Genomic DNA, 16,660 nt, shown 5'->3' with positions numbered 1-16,660 from the left:
GAAAGGTTTTCCGTTAAAAGCATTTTTGGAAAAGTGTGTCTAGATTGGCAGGACGCTTTTCCGCAAAAGCACTTTTTGCGGAAAAGCGTCCATGGCCAATCTAGACGCGGTTTTCCGCAAAAAAGCCCCGATCACCATTTTCGCGATCGGGGCTTTTTTGCAGAAAACAAATCTCTGCTGTCTACACTGGCCCTTTTGCACAAAAGTTTTTCGGAAAAAGACTTTTGCCCCAACGGGAGCAGCATAGTATTTCCGCAAAAGCACTGACAATCTTACATGAGATCGTCAGTGCTTTTGCAGAAATTCAAGCGGCCAGTGTAGACAGTTGGCAAGTTTTTCCGCAAAAGCAGATGATTTTGCGGAAAAACTTGCCAGTCTAGACACAGCCAGACTGTCTGCTTCTTACTATATGCCTGTGCAGTGCTTTGCACAATGGTGCTAGTCTATATTATGGGGGGAAGTCAACTTATGGTATGCAATTCCAGTGACATAAATAATTGGAGTAGCTGGAGTCAATGTACCTTCAAGTCAAACTTCGGTGCCTTTCCCACAGTGGGAGGTTGACGCTAGAAACTCTTCCATTGACTTCCCTTGCTCCTTGCAACAGCCCGGCGTACTGATGCTGACGGGGGAGGGGGGGCGCCTCGGTGTTCAATTTAGTGGGTCGTTATTGGACCTGCTAAATCAAATGTCAGAAGATCCACCACCACAGCGTCAACCTTCCCACAAGTCTAAACATGGTCTTAGTTCAAGCTTCTGAATACACTGTATGACAGCTGATAATTCTTCTGAATAACTGGAGAATTTTGAGAATTATCAAGTAAGTGCATCAGTTTTAAAAATCAACCCAATGGCAGCCAAAATAATGGTACCGATTTAGTTTCTTTTGACAAGTATAATTTATTTGCAGTTATTTGTATAAATGGTTTCTGGCATACTGGTAGATGTGCTGCAGTATCTTTTGTAAAGTTAATACTAGCACTCTGTACTTATATCACACTTTCCATCTCAGCATGCCTTACAAAGGTGGGTTAAATAGCACTATCTCCATTTTACACCAAGAGAAACTGAGGCATGGAGCGGTGAAGTGATTTGACTAAGGTCACGCAGCAAGGCAGTAGCAAACTCAGAAACTGAATCCAGAATTCTTGACTCCCAGTCATGTGGGCTAGCTGTTAGACAACACTGCCACCTTTGGGAGCTTAAACAGCTCTGATCTCATTGCTACCCTCTGCCTCTGCTATGAAGTATTGGCTTGGTGGATTTATTGGGTTATCTGTGAGAATTCACAGGTCAGAGGATTAGCAAAGTGACGATTAATACAGTTCAACTGTGCAGAGTAAAGTTGTAGGAGAGTGAATTTTTGAGCAATGGAAAATGGTTTTGAAACCAAGCACAGCTCCATTAATTTTGGAGGAACTAAGCTGATTGACACTAGATGCGCTGCCAAACTGGATCAGATCGGAGGTCCATCATCTTATACCTGACAGTGGCCAGCACTGGATGCTTCAGAAGGAAGCTTAAGATCCTCACAGGAGACAGCTGTGTGGTAATCTACCCCCTATATTGTCTCCCCCAATCACTATTAGGTAGAGATTGGCTTAAACCCTGAAGCGTGAACACCAGTGGAAATTCTGACCCCAGTTTTTTTATCAAGTAAGGATCAGCTGTTTCCAAACTGTTATCCAGCAGTGGGGAATACTGCTAGATTGACATCCCATAAACTGAATTAACAACCAGAGTTATCATTCTTTTAATAAACCAACCTTACATTCTTCAGCAAATCAATCTAAACATCACATGGACCCCACAAATAAATAGTTCTGTCTTGTGATCCGGTTAGACGACATTACTGGGACTGACAAGCACGCTGTTTATTTTCCCACAGACGGCACGTGGCTAACACTGTGATCTGCTCTTTTCTCAAAGTTCTTCCAATCCCTCTGACCAGTATTTTAGAATAAAATGTCACACTCTCTGCAAGGTCCCAGGCACTTTTGTCACCTAAGATGTGATTCCTTCTAGGAACAAGATCAGCATGTCAGAACCCGCCCCTCCCCATTTAAACAGAACACTGAGTAGATCCATATACTAACACTTGGCATGGCAAAGCAGTGTGTGCCTATGGTTAGGGCTGTGAGGTAGGAAGCAGGAAATCGTAGGTTTAATTCCTAGAACTGTGAGTTACTGCACCGTTGTGCCTCTCACTTCCTTTGTGTGTCTTGCCCATTAAAACTGAAAGCCATTTGGAGCAGAGGCTGTCTTGTACTAATACCATAGAGCATAGAGTCAGGAGCCTAGAATTTGGGGATTGTTTGAAAACTCCAGTGTATGTGTTTGTACAGAGCCTGGCACAATGGGAGCCAAATCTCAGCTGGGACCGATACGTTCTACTATATTACAAAGAATTGACAACACTTTCCTTGCAACAGCCCCATGCAGGCTACGACTAGACTGCAAGCCTCTTTCGAAAAACAGCGTCTAGACGACAACCAGTACTTTCGAAAAAACAAGCCGCTTTTTCGAAAGAGAGCGCCCAGGCAGTCTGGATGCTCTGTCAAAAAAGCACAGTTTGCATTACAGAGCGCCTTTTCTCAAAAGAGCACTCTGGAAAAAAGGCATTCTTTCTCGTAAAACAAGGTTTTCCGCAGGCAAAAAACTGCCGCGTTCTTTCGATTTACTTTTGAAAGAACGCGGCAGCAATCTAGACGCAGGGGAAGTTTTTTTGAAAAAAGGTCACTTTTTACGAAAAAACCCTGTAGGCTAGACATACCCACAGTGAACTAACATTATTTCTCCTACGGGTTCTTTCTAAGAGGCAACTCAGCACCTGTGCTAAAATACCTCTGGTGGATGGCGACAATATAATGCAAACACCTCAGCTCAAATTTTCAAAGACACAGTTGTCACATACCTTCATTTTACATAATTATAACTCTTTGGAGGAAATCAGATCACACTCTATATCTTTCTTATGCATAGCCTGAATATTTGATTCATTTAAGCCACTTCCATTGTTTTCAGGAGTATGCAACTGACTGCTGCAGGAACATTTCTGAGGAGGGAGAATCCTATATCTTTTACCATTCAAAATACACAGAAAATGACACGTATGTCCAAAATTTATTTGCTTTTCTTTGTTTTCCACCCAGGACCAATGCCAAAATAAATCCTCAATAATATACATATTTTTTGTTAATTGTTGCTGATATTTACAAAATTTGTGATACTCTATGAAGAATAAATTATGTACACTCATGATAAACCAGACAGCAAATGTTCATTCATAATATATATTTACACAGATATATGTATATCTATATACAAACGTCTCTTATTGACTTCGCATCTCTCAGCTAACAGTGTCCTGTCACTGCTGGGCCATCAATATAAATGTTAGAGTCTATACAGACTGTGCAAATCAGATACAGCTGGTGTCTAAAATGTTGTCTAGCAAACACATGGTTAAATGAGTTGAAATTTCCATGAGCCCTCCTTCCACAGTTTACAGGCCTCTCTCCATTATTGGTGCCATTTCTCCAGTAACCATGGAGACAAAAGGTTCTATTCCAGCATCATTATTACAAGTCTTTCTTGGGTTTCCTCTTTGTATTGATTCTCTCAAATTAGGCAACACATGCTTATTTAAGCCAATATCTTTTTTTTTAGCTTGAATCGTAATTTGACATTGTAAAACATCTACAAAGTCTCAGGCACTAGGGAAGCAGGTGCAAACTACTAATTGTGGTTCTTATGCTTGGTTAAAAAAAGCCATGCAAGTTTTGAAATAATTTGCAGTTTCCATCTATATTTCTACACACTCAGACCTTGGAATGAAACCATTGTTACATTGCTACATTCAACATCGCCTTGAAGCCAAAACATACCCAGGAAGAGAAACATGAATGAAGGAATTTATATGTGGCCACCTTTCCAGGAGCTGCAGGCCAGATGCTCAGCTGATGTAAATTGGTGCAGCTACAATGGCACCAATTTAGAGCCGCTTGGAGTCTGACCGAATGTCTTACGATGCGCTGCTGCCAAGATCTCAGCACCTGCAGCTCCCCTCGATCGGAAGGGAGGGTGTCCAGGCAGCAGCATGTTGGGAGGGATGCCAAGATCGTGACTGCAGCTTGGAAGAGCTGAGACATGTTCTAATGCAGAGCCAGCTGGGAGACGATTATTATATTGGCAGTGTGCGGCCGATGCACTACAGTTCACACAGCGCCCGGGAGGCAGTGGGAGGGGGAGAGGGCAGGCAGCATTTCAGCATAAGATCAAACAGAGGGTAAGGTTTGCTCCCTTGGACTGAAGTATTGAGAGCTTAGTGTTCCCATTAGGGGACAGTCAGGTGTCTGGGGCAGGACCTGTCTCTGTGGTATTTGCTCCAGGAGTGTGTAGTGGAAAGGGGTCCTGATCCCTGCTTGGAATCCCTGGACACTACCACAGTAGAAATTAAAAGCTGCAGCAACAAGCGCTGGTCAAAGGGAAGAGAGTTCTCTGCTCTGGGGAAGACATTAGCAGCTACAAGGTGTGTGAGGAAGGAGCGGTCCCTTGCTTATGTGGAGCTTTCAGATCCATGATGAATACTAGGCCTAAACTTACAGATCTTGGCTAGTTCCCTCTTCATTGCCCCCACCCCTGGCAGCATGGTCAACTGGTCCTCTCCTTGGCACATACACAGATTGCACCCCCTTCAGGGATGGAGGATGTGGGGAGGTAACTAACTCTGCTCTGAGGAGCATTAGAAACTGTAGTGATGCTCCCTGGAAAATTCACAGGATCCTGGGCAGTGTTCCCTGTAAGCTGAGTGCTTGGGAGGTCACCCAGGAGAGAGTCCAGTACCACCCAGCTGATTCGCAGAGCACCCACAACCAGCAGCATGTGTTTCTACTGATTGTGTATATGTGCATGTCTCAGTGCACATAACAAAATTTATTCTGCACATAGGTGGAAAAATTGTGAGGGTCCTGAGTAGAATACGCTCCAGAGGATTACTTGTCCACAGCTCTATATATGTGCTATCCATGCTGTATTCTGCATTCTTAGGTATATGCATCCATCCCTGAGTTCTGCTCCAACTCTCCCTGGTGTGAGGGTTCGGAGGAAGGAAGCATGAGCGTCCTTCTTTATGGTGTTATGGGACACCATAAAGTCATCATCGGCCAACAACTTTGCTAGACTGGCCATGTGCTCCGGGTGCATGAACAGCACCTCCCAAAACATTTGTTTCCGAGCTGAAGGAAGGACTGAGGCATGCTGGGGGCCAGAGGAAGCGATTTAAGGACATGCTGAAGGCAAACATGAAAAAGTGCAGCATCGGTGTCAACACTTGGAAGACTCTTGCCCGGGACCATCCCCAGTGGAGAGCAGTAATCCATGAGCGGGTGGCACAATGTGAGAGGTCTCGCTGCAACGCAGATGACAGAGAGGTGATGAAGGAGAAAAAAGGGACAAAAACTGTGCTGCGCCCATCCAACAGCCACCAGCACCTGCCCGTCTGCGGTAAGACCTGTGGCTCCAGAATCGGGCTGGTCAGCCATCAATGGATGCACAAGGAGGAGGGTGACAGGAAGATGTCCCGCTCGTTAGTGAGTGACCGCCAAGACAGATGGGACCATTAAGACATTCAAACCTTACAGGGTTGAAATTCACAATTGTAGGAAATCACATGCTCTGTTGCTGATAAATCCAATAACCCACAGTAATATCTACCTCAAGAGATTTTTTCATGACCACTATAATTTGATGCAGTTGATGTATCTTGCAACACAAACAAATCCCTTAAATCATTGGTTTGGATTTACCTACCTAGTTACATACACACTAGAAATGGGCCCAACTCATAGACTGGCAATCTCACAACGTTTCCAGGATACTGGGGGTTTGTTCCCTCTGCTACAGGAAGAGAAAGAACAGCTGTAAGGCCAGGATCTGAATACTCTCATTATTTGAGAGGGGAAGGTGTTTGGTTCAACCTATTTCAAATTTGGATCCAGATTTCTTTCTCAGTTTGGGCCCACCTCTAACTGCATTGCGAATTCCAGAAAGTCTAGGAGATGTTGGTAGTAATTTCAGTGTTTCACCTGGGAACCACTTGGTCACAAAACAAGTCCCTTTCTGAAATATTCCCTCCTCTGTCTTTTTCTTTCCTTCTGTGTATTTATGCACAAATATGCCCATATTTATACACCCACATGCTATATGTGTGTAACACCATTCTTGGGATCTTTTTCCTGATAGACCTAGTATTAGAGTAGGCCTTGGAAAAGGACCTAAAACTAACTGCAGAGATATATACTTCTGAGAAAGCCTATAAGCCACAGTTCTACACACTGAGATATATTTTCCTATCAGCTAGGATGTGATGGGAATTCACCAGTTTGCCAGCCTATTGTGCGTGCACTTAGTGCTGCCATTATGCGGTGTCCGGTGTGAGACACCAGGGGCCTGATTTCCATTTCCAGGGGACGTCAAAGATGTTTGGGATACTCGGGACCCCTGAAAATCAGGCCTGAAGTCTCTCAAACTCAAAACAGCTGCCACTTTTGAACACTTCTTCCAAGTCACACAAGTGGCCAGGAATGATACCCAAGTCCCTGAGTACTGAAGTCAATAGGTGTCTAATCTCTTTATGCATGGGCTACATTTGGGCCTTCTGCTTGCCATACCCCCTGATCATCAGTGCACTCTTCCCAGGGAGCCCCCTGCAGACTCTTCAAGCCCCCAGAGCAGGCTGCCCCAGGCTTTCTTGCAGGCACCTTGCCTGGTTTCAAATTTAGCCTACTGCAGCTCATGAACCATATAGGTTCCTTCCTCCCTCTCAGAGCCCTGAGCCAGGTAGCAATGATTTTAATCTAGCTCAAGGCAAGAGAAAGGCTGAATCCATAGCTCCTGGCTCCAGGGAGCATTACTGTAATATTCACCGAACTCCTTGGATGCGCAGCCTATTTGGAGAAAGGGCATTGATGGAGTCTGCTAGAGAAAGGGTTGGGCTGATCTACATTTGATCTCAGTTGGCTCATGAGAAAACCAACAGCACCCTAAAACAGAGGCTATGTGGAAGAACTGCACTTGCCGCTCCGCTGTGATGTCCCTTATGCAATATCTTCCAGCACTCTACAGCAACAGCCCAAAACACTGGAGTCTGCAATCTGCACTTAGGCAAACCAATTATCGGACCAGTTCCTGGTGTTCTGACTCACCTGGGACACTCTCTGCCTCTGGGCAAAGGATCAGCATGAGACCTTTAAGCCACCTAAGTCCTCAACAAAAGCAGTACAGACCATGTGACGTCTTCTACTTTGGGGGGCAGGCGTGAAGGCCATCCCCAATGTGCTTATTAAGATTAATTATTAGAGACAAGCACTGATACATTTTGTATCCACATCTCTATCCACAAGAATGAGCCGCGGATCTTTGCCTCAGCCTCCGAGGATATGGATACCCACAGCTATATAGCCGATGGCCACGGATCTGCAGGGCTCTATTGATGAGGACCAAAAGAGCAAACTGCCAAGAGGAAAAGTAATATACTGGCTTCAGCACTTGCTGGTATTCAAGACCACATAGCGTGGATGAGTCAATTAGGGTAACTCAGGATCCTAAGTCCCATTGGAAGCCAAGAGGGTTTAGGCACTTTTGAAAAAAGTACCGTATGCTTTATTGAAAGTTAGAGTCTACGGCACTTTTATTTTACCTCGTCTCTCTGGGGATACGTCTACACTGCAGAAAAAAGTCAGAAAAGATCATTTAATTTGCGTATCTTTTTCTGCTTTTTTTTCCGAAAGAGGCTTTTCCGAAATTTGGCCTGTCTACATGGGGCCAAATTTAAGAAAAAAAAACCTCCTCTTTTGGAATATCCCTCATTCCTCTCACTGAGAGGAAGACAGGGAAGCCGAAAGAACACGTCCACCTTTGCAGAAACTGTTCCGAAAAAGCGGACACCTTCTTTGGATGCGGCAGAGTTTTTTCGGGATACCTCTGCTATCCCAGAAAAGCCCTGCAGTCTAGACATAGCCTGGGCATCAGTTCCTCCACCACAAATGTCCTGAATGACTCTGGGCAAGTCACATAGGCCCACAACCTCAAAGGTTTTTAGACACCAGCTACATTGCACAGCAAACCTGGGCACTGATTCAGGTCTGAGCTCAAGCCCCTTTTCTGTCCACACACAAATCAGTCTGACTCAGGTCACTAGACACTCAGAACCCATCTAGGATTCTGCTGAGGGCTGGTCAAAGTTTGAGTCCCCTTGCAACTTTGGTCCAAGCCCTGTTATTTTGCAGTGTAGCTGCAACTCCCACCGCAGATTCAAGTCAGAAGTCTGCAGAATGCAGCCTGGACAAGTTAGCGTGGCTGTGAGTCCGGGGTCCAGCAATTGTAAATCCAGGTTTACTGTGGACTCAGACACAGGCTTGGAACCAGCAAGTTCACAGCTCTGGGTCCCAAGAGACCGGACTGACAATGGCACATAGATGGACCCAAAGATACAGAGGTCAATGGGAGTTCAGTGCCTAAGCATGTAGAAAATCCCACCAAATGGCAAGATCTCTAGGTGCCTTTAGAAATCTGGACCTCTCTGTCTCTGCCTTAGTTTCCCCTCTGCAAAATGGAGATAATATATTGCTCTACCGTACGGGGTGCTGTCAGGGTAAATACATGACAGACTCCCGGGTGCTGAGATGCTACAGCGATGGGGACGAATAAGACCCTTCAATTGATTTCAGCCGGCTGGCCTCATGGGGAATTGGCACTGAGCTGTGAGTGGCACTTTTTTAGCACCATTGCTACAGAATACGTATTATTTAATGATTCTTTTAATTAGGCTTATTGCTTTTGTTTTCTAATATCACACTGTTAGAGGTAAAAATGGCTGGGTGTAAATGAAGGAGACAAAATACGTCCTTTTTTTGTTCATTGCTGCACAAATGAAGCAGGAGAATTAAGACCCTTATTTGCACTAGTGCAGCCATACATGGGGGTGCTGGGCTGCTGCAGCACCTTTGGGCTCCCGGTCTCGCCTAGCGCTCCAAGTCCCAGCTGCCTCCCCACGTATCATGGGCTCTGCTGCCAGCCCTGCGCCTGAGGACCCAGCTGCTGCCCTGTGTTCTGGGGCTCCGCTGCCAGCAGCTCTGCTTTGCCCCTGTGTGTTGGGCGTTCTGCTGCTAGCACCGGGCCCAGGGTCCCGGGGGCTGCCCCACACACCAGAGCTTTGCTCCTGGCCTCAGCTGGGTGGGGAGAGAATGGGGTAAAGGGTATGTCAGCATCCTCATGCTTAAAAATGGTCCCGCGCCATCAACTGCAGCCCGGTGCTGAGCGCCATGCACTGCCACCGAAGGGCTTTGCACCTGGCAGGCCCTTTTACCCCGACTGCAGAAGGTTCTCTCATCCCAGTTCTACTGAGTCAATCTGCACTGCTTGTACAGGTGAAAATCAGGAGTCACTTCATTCGGATCAGTGGCCTGACACTGATGGAAGGGAGAGGAGACTCAGGATCAGGGCCATCTTTGGAACCATTGCTGTGGACTACAGTAGTACCTGGATTTGACCAGGGACATTAGAATGTGCCAGACCCAAAGTGCATTGAAGTCGATGGGCCCTTAAGGCCAGTTCAGCATGTGCGTAATGTTACGTGCACCCTTAAATGCCTCCCAGGACTGAGGCCTGAGAAAAGGTAAATCGTCGCTGGCCAGCTAGCTAGAGGCTGAGATCTGCTCTACAGATCTGACAGCTGGCCACAGCACCCACAGGAGGAGGAGGAGGTCCCTTCTTTTGGATGGTTTATCAAATGATGGGGAATTTCCCTTCTCTTCTGATGCTGTTGAGATTGTCAGCTCCGCTTCTGGCCACGGAAACCATGGGAAAATGGGAGCCAAAGAAGGCTGTGCATGAAGCAGGGGCTGATCGATATAATCCACTAGAAACACTCGTGGGAGGCTCCCATCTAGTCCAGAATAAAATGGGAATTGTAAAGGGAATAGAGGAAACCCTGAGGTCTTTATGCAGGCAGAACCCCCTGGCAACCCAAGGAGATGGGGAGGTGGTAGGATTGGAGACTAGGCCAATACAGAATAGGGGCTCCAAGATCTAAGGAATGGCTGGACCAGCTGTTAGACCCATCCCCTGCATTCACCCTGTGCAAAGCAGGGCGTCACATTCAGCCTGTGGCTCTGAATTGCTGCCCAGGCCTTATGCTGACTCTTTGCAAAGGATGCTTCAGCCAGGGTGGGCATTCATGGTCCAGCACAACAGGAGGCAGTTCTACTCTGGGTTGGCAGGGCTCGGCAGAGGCTGCCCAACGCTGCCACACAGTTAGGGCCCAGGTGCATTTTCAAAGGATGCGCTAGAAGGTAGAGCTCGGGAATGATGGGAAACTCTTGCCCAGTGATTAAAAGCAAGGAGCCAGCTTCCACCTCCACTGACCATCTCAGTGAGTGCAGCGCATGAGCCATGCTGCCCAAGTGTTGCTGGCTGTTTGGCATATTGTTTTGGAGCAGAGGTCACCCACAGGGCAGCAGCGTTCCAGTACACCCTGAACTCGTCTATCACATATACACAAACCAGTTTCCACCAGGGAGGATCTGGCCCATAAATTGCCTTGTGCCCGTGTTATAGTGCATAAGCTCATACCACATTTGCATGGATATCACATATAAATTACATACGTCCAGCTCAGTCCTTCGCCGGTGTCCCTGGCTCTGATTCTGACAGAGCCCATTCACACCAGCTGAGAAGCTGTCCTGATCATTCTAGAGGCAACACAATATTGTATAATGCAGCTGATGGTTGCAGAACAATAGCGTCAGGAGTTCTTTAACACACAGTGCCACCTGTCCTTTGTGCCATCTCTGGTCAGCTGCAGAGTCCTGCTTGTGACACCAAGATTAATTGCTAGTTCCACCTCATGTGATGAGCACAGGTGCTTAACTTTCAGCTCTCCTTCCTTCACTTGCCCAGTTCTGTGCTCCAGGCCTGTGAATACCAGGAAGAACCCAGCAACCTTTGCCTTGCTTCTTACATTTAGTCAGTATCTTTAACCCAGCCTTGTTTCTGTGTTTTGTTTTGTTTTACTTCCATGAATCTCCTCCAAGCCTTCGGAGAATCTATAAACACTATAAACATGAATACTGTATGGTCTACTAAGAAAATAGATATTTGTATGTATATTCGTTATTCAGACTCATGCAACAAATATCCATGCAGCAGTACTGTATTACTGATTACATTTCACTGCAGTATAAATATATTATAGGCCACAGCAGAGTTTGCTCCGGTATTCTAAAAAAAGATGCTTTTTTCAACTCATTTTGAATGTGTCAGTAGATGTGTCTTTGGTGACCCTTGAAATAGTGAAGATGGAAGTGTCATCTTAAAAAAAAACCCAGAAAAAACGCAGGCTCTTGATTTGTTATGTGTCCCTTCCTATCACCGGCATAGAAAATTGAAGACTTACTAACTAGAGTTCTGCCATGCTAATTGTCTCTCCCCAGGTCTCACACTGCAGTGGGTAAAGCCATTGCTGCATGCAGCATTTTCAGTTATGAAACACAAGCCTGCATGATGTATTGCAGAAATCTGAACCTTACAGGAATTCGGACTCCTGGCTGTATGCTCCTTTAATTAAACCAAGCATGACCTATTCCTATGAATCCATAAGCTCGGAAGCTAGATGTGTGCTATTTCCTTGGGATATAATTTTGTATGCTGAGTGCAATGAAATGCTTTTTCTGCTTGACATTTATGGGTACTGTTGTTTACATGAGGTTTCTCCACAGACTTTTTTGTTCAAGATCCCTGGGATTGCAAGTGATGTGATTTTGTTTTGAATGCCTGTGTGTTCCATATCTCTGGAAACCCATAAACTTGTGATGTTAAAAAAAACACAATTTGTGCATGAAAGCTTATTCGCTGTCTAAATAAAAAGTTAGAAAGTCACTTACACAACTATTGCTTCCCATGCAGAACCAAATGCAGGCTGTAGAACATACTGTATTAACTACAATGCAGGGTATTATGCAATAACTGCAATTGTTCCACTTCAGCTTTAAATAGGTTACCAGGCGGTAAGGGCTAGACATCGGTTAGCATTTTGGTGATATTAACGTAATTTGTGTTAGCCAGGGTGCAATTGGCTGTCTTCAAGTTCTCCTCTCTAAAGTCTTCATTACTGTTGTTTACACCTTCCTGTATCTCCATATAATCAGACTTACTAATAGTGGAGGCACTTCTGCTTTTCTTGAGGTCAGGGGAAGAAGGGATCTTTGGGCAGCTGGTCACTTGCAAATATTGGGCTTGCTCCTCTCCTTCCGTCTCGCGGTGATAGAAGTAGTTGAAGTTGGACACTATGACCGGCACTGGTAAGGCAATCGTTAACACACCCGCAATGGCGCACAAGGAGCCAACTATTTTCCCACCGATGGTGGTGGGGACCATGTCTCCATAGCCAACTGTGGTCATAGAAACCACAGCCCACCAGAATGCGTCCGGGATGCTGGGAAACTGAGACTCGCTCTCATCAGCTTCTGCAAAGTAGACGGCACTGGAGAAGAGGATGACACCAATGAAGAGGAAGAATATCAAGAGGCCTAGTTCTCGCATGCTGGCCTTGAGTGTCTGCCCCAGGATCTGCAGCCCTTTGGAGTGCCTGGATAGTTTGAAGATCCTAAAAACCCGCACCAAGCGGATGACTCGGAGGATAGCCAGGGACATGGCCTGCTGCCCTTGTTGGCCATCCTCTGGTTTCTCAGCCAGTTCAGTCCCTAGGGTGATGAAATAGGGGATGATGGCGACAATGTCAATGATGTTCATGATGTTGGTAAAAAACCCGGCCTTGCTGGGGCAGGCGAAAAACCTTACCAGGAACTCGAAGGAGAACCAAATGATGCAAAGAGTCTCTACTATAAAGAAAGGGTCTGTGAAAGAGGTGGACTTCTGATAGCCCATGGTACTGTTGGAATAAGGGTGGTGGCTTACCCCGCTGCCATGCATGTCGTCGTTCTCATCCCGAAAAACAGGCAGGGTTTCCAGGCAAAAGCTCACGATGGAGATTAAAATCACCATGACGGAGACAATAGCTATAATCCTAGCCGGCCCTGAGCTTTCTGGATACTCGAATAGCAGCCACACTTGTCTCTGAAACTCGTTCTCCGGTAAAGGTCTTTCTTCTTCCTTAATGTAGCCTTCATCCTCTCGAAACATCTCCATGGCTTCTTCCCCAAGTTCATAGAACCTGATCTCCTCCGAGAAGATGTCCAAGGGCACATTAACTGGCCTCCTCAACCTACCACCCGATTGGTAATAGTACAAAATAGCATCGAAACTGGGTCTGTTCCGGTCAAAAAAATACTCATTACGGAGAGGATCGAAATATCTCATTCTCTTTTTTGGGTCCCCTAGTAAGGTCTCTGGAAACTGAGCTAGAGTCTTGAGCTGGGTTTCAAAGCGCAGCCCTGAGATGTTAATGACCACCCTCTCGCAGCACTCATGATCCGTTTCAGGGTTATAGGTGTCCTGCGGATGGCCTGCCAAGGCTGCTGCTTCATCTGTGGGATCTCCAGTAGCAACTGTCATATTTAGGTTTAAAAGCAAGCCTTAATCTAAGCTCTTCCGGCGCCTGATGGTGGGATCGGATCCAGGGGAAGGCTGCTATCCTGGGAAAGGACAAGTTCATAGGTTTGGAAGCAGCTCATGAAAATTCAGAGGGATGATCAGGAAAGGGAAATACTTTAGCCTGCTGAGAAAGAGAGAGATGAAATGAAGTCATGTGTATTAGGAATCTGCCTCTGTTAGAATATACTTCATATTTCTCAGCTGATTTTAATTTGCCTTCTCCGTGCAAAGTTTGAAAACTCCTGTCCCAATATCTGTTGCTGATGAAAAAGCACTTGAGGAAACCTTTCTAGTGACATCGAGAGAAACATTTGCAATGGCAAATTCATATTTGGGTTTAAACACAAGAAAAAATCACTGACTAAAAGGCTTGCTATCTTTTCAAAGGACTAAACTCTGGATGCCAGTGAAAAAGAATAAGATGTAAAATAGTTTCTGCTCATGCACTTTAGGGCTAGAAATCAACCATGCAACAGCGGGCAAGTCAGTGTTTACCTAGAGGTGCACATTCATGGCTTTAACTTAAACGCACTCATAGTTCTTTTGCACTGTAAATCAAACTGCAAGTCAACATGCTTCGCTATAATCATTTTTCTCTCTGTCTTTAGGCACGGTAGCCAAACGGTTTGGTTTATTTATTTGTGCAGCTAATTAATTTGCACACACCTGTGCTAGCTGACAGTTGGACTCCTGCCTTTCCCTTCCTCCAGCTCTTTTCTTTGGCTCCTCTCCCCTCATACTCTGCAAACCACCACTGCGTACAGAAAACAAATTGCATTACCTGGAGAAGCAAATCTCAGTGTCTCTTACTGACACAGCTTAATTGACTCGGGGGAAATCCTAGAGAGAAATACAGGCTTCCAAAATCGCCATAAGTTCCTCTCTTCGAAGTTCAAAAGAATGGTGAGTCATTGTAGGAAGGGTGGGGGGAAGGAGCGGAGAGGTCTGGGAATGAGGTGGGTTTGGTCAGGCAAAGAAGGAAAAGCCTCTTGAGGGCCGTAGCAGCTCCTTACTTCACAGCCGATGAGTGTCTGTCTGAAGCTCTCTCTGTGATGGTAGAAAGATGCTAAGATCAGCACAAACCCTGATGTCCCCAGTGTCCTCCGGAGGTGTGGCGCTGCCTGGAAAAAACAGCAGGAAGGTAAAGAGCTGGAGGTTGCTCTAAAGCCCCAGTTCCTAGAGGCAACCTTCTTCCTCCTGCAGGCTGTTTTATGAGTCCTCACTGCTCTGGATTGCAACAAGAGCGAAGGACTGAGAGCACCACGTTAAAAACCGAGCTACATCTCTGTCTGTCGCCTGCCTGGCGGCCCCTCGCATAAAACAAATCCACCCTGCACGTGGGAATTAGCGCCGGGGGTCGCAGGGGCAGCCTGGCACCGGGTGCTGCGCAATGTGATCTCGATCGTCTTTCTCCTCACCAGCGGATCCTGCCCCCTGCCATGATCAGCGCCTCTATCGCTGCGCCAGCTTCGCAGTCACGCCGCCCCTCCACGGGTGAAGCCTGCTACCGGACTCTCATGCTCTAGCGTCTTCGCAGAGGCTTCAGTTGACAGCCGGGTGTGATGCTCAGCATTGTCTCTTGAGCTTTGCTCTCCAAACAACGCCCCCTCAGCCCCACGGGAGCTCAACTTCTGCGGCCAGAAATTGTCCCTGAGACCTTCATGCCCAAATCCCCAGCACAGCATGGCTGCATGTAGCATGGTCAAACCCAGATAATCCCAGCCAGCTGGGACGCTGCTTTGGAGGACAGTGTTTTGCATTGCAGGGAAGTCCAACCAACCATTTTCCTCCCAAAGAGAGAATCTCCAGCATCCCTTCTTCAGCAGCAGACAGCAGCCGGGCTTGCTACTTTGAGCCAGGATTAGAGAACTAGGGAGGGGAGTCAACTGGAATATAACCCTTTGCTCCTAGGTTCCTAAGCAGCGATTTCTGCATGAGCCTGGGCAATTATGCCTCTTGCTCTGTCTCTTCATTATCCACCTGGCAGGCTTTGCTCCCCATCCCCCTTTTGTTTGAAATCTCCCATTTCCTCCCCATTCTCCTCACCCTGCTCCTTAGGCACTAGAGAAAATAGTACAACCCTGACAAGGCTTGCAGCATTCAACTGCTTCACTTAACCCTTTTTTAACAGGCCTGCATTAGGGAAGATTAACATTTACACCACGTCTCCCCCCTCCCCACTTTCCTCCTCCCTGCAATGACTTGTTTGGAGAATCTGGCCCTTTCAGCCCCTTTCAAGAATCTTTTTTTTAAGCCAGGAAGTGCTGCAAAACTGACAAGCCTCCTATTGGACCCAGTTTCCTCTGCAAGACAAACCAAACCAACTAACCTTGATTTACATCGTTATTTTTCCTTTGTCCATTAAAACAAGCAACCCCCCCCCCAAAAAAACCACCCCACAAATCAATGCTAGTGTAGCAGCAGAAATATTTCAATACTTGGATTATTATTTCTATTCTGTATCTGTCTGTAGCAAAACAACAACAGCTAGTGCATATCGGACATAGTGATGGTGTCCTCTCAGCACAGCCTTTTTCAAATAGGACTCCCCCCCCCATCCATCTCTCTGCACTGCTGGATGATTTCATGCATTCCTGGCTCAGGAAGGTTAGAAATAAGTGGGGTGATGGGAGCCCCATCCTTTGGTCTGCTTCGCGCTCATTGAGGGTTTTTGGGGAGAGATGTTAAAAACACCAATATTAGTTGCATGCACAGACCTGATTCAGAATCAAGCTTACTGCTCAGGATGCGCCGTTCCCCACATTTCAGTGCGCTCAGCATGATTTCGGAGGGACTGAGGGAAGATCGCATGCAACGGGGGAAAGGTCGTGTTTGCTTAACCCTTTCCATGCCAAATAGGAAGCATCCGTTCTCACAGCTTGTGGTAACCCTCTGGTTAACGGGGAGAAAAGGCAGCGACTTACAATTGGTTCTGCAGTCAGGCATGCAGCGAATACATAAGGAGCTGTCTGCACTAGGGTAGCGTTCCTTACCTGGGAACAGCAGAGACTAACTTAAAGGGGACACAGCTAGGAGGCGGGAGGCAGGA

The 16,660-nt window shown here is 46.5% G+C and overlaps 1 protein-coding gene across 2 annotated transcripts; it reads right to left on the bottom strand.

Annotated features, from left to right (window-relative positions):
* Positions 1 to 253: 253 nt before the first annotated feature.
* LOC102452231 (potassium voltage-gated channel subfamily A member 2) lies at positions 254 to 15,799 on the bottom strand. Of its 2 annotated transcripts, none has more exons than XM_014574699.4 (2): positions 14,393 to 15,799; positions 254 to 13,735 (listed from the first exon to the last, which is right to left on the bottom strand). In XM_014574699.4, exon 2 carries the CDS (start codon positions 13,570 to 13,572, stop codon positions 12,073 to 12,075), a length of 1,500 nt encoding a protein of 499 aa, XP_014430185.1. In that variant the 5' UTR covers positions 13,573 to 13,735; positions 14,393 to 15,799; the 3' UTR covers positions 254 to 12,072. The 2 variants fall into 2 exon arrangements, with proteins under 2 accessions (XP_014430185.1, XP_006125361.1); XM_006125299.5 differs by having other exon boundaries at positions 254 to 13,732.
* Between the last annotated feature and the right edge of the window lie 861 nt (positions 15,800 to 16,660).

This window comes from Pelodiscus sinensis, chromosome 27, assembly GCF_052426305.1.
Source record: "Pelodiscus sinensis isolate ZL-2025 chromosome 27, ASM5242630v1, whole genome shotgun sequence".
NCBI lineage: Eukaryota > Metazoa > Chordata > Testudines > Trionychidae > Pelodiscus > Pelodiscus sinensis.
Note: the sequence above shows the minus strand (reverse complement) of the source record. Positions and strands in the feature narration are given on the sequence as shown.

Excerpts from the sequence above, each read along its gene's own strand:
- LOC102452231 (XM_014574699.4), bottom strand. The coding sequence starts at position 13,572 with ATGACAGTTGCTACTGGAGATCCCACAGATGAAGCAGCAGCCTTGGCA.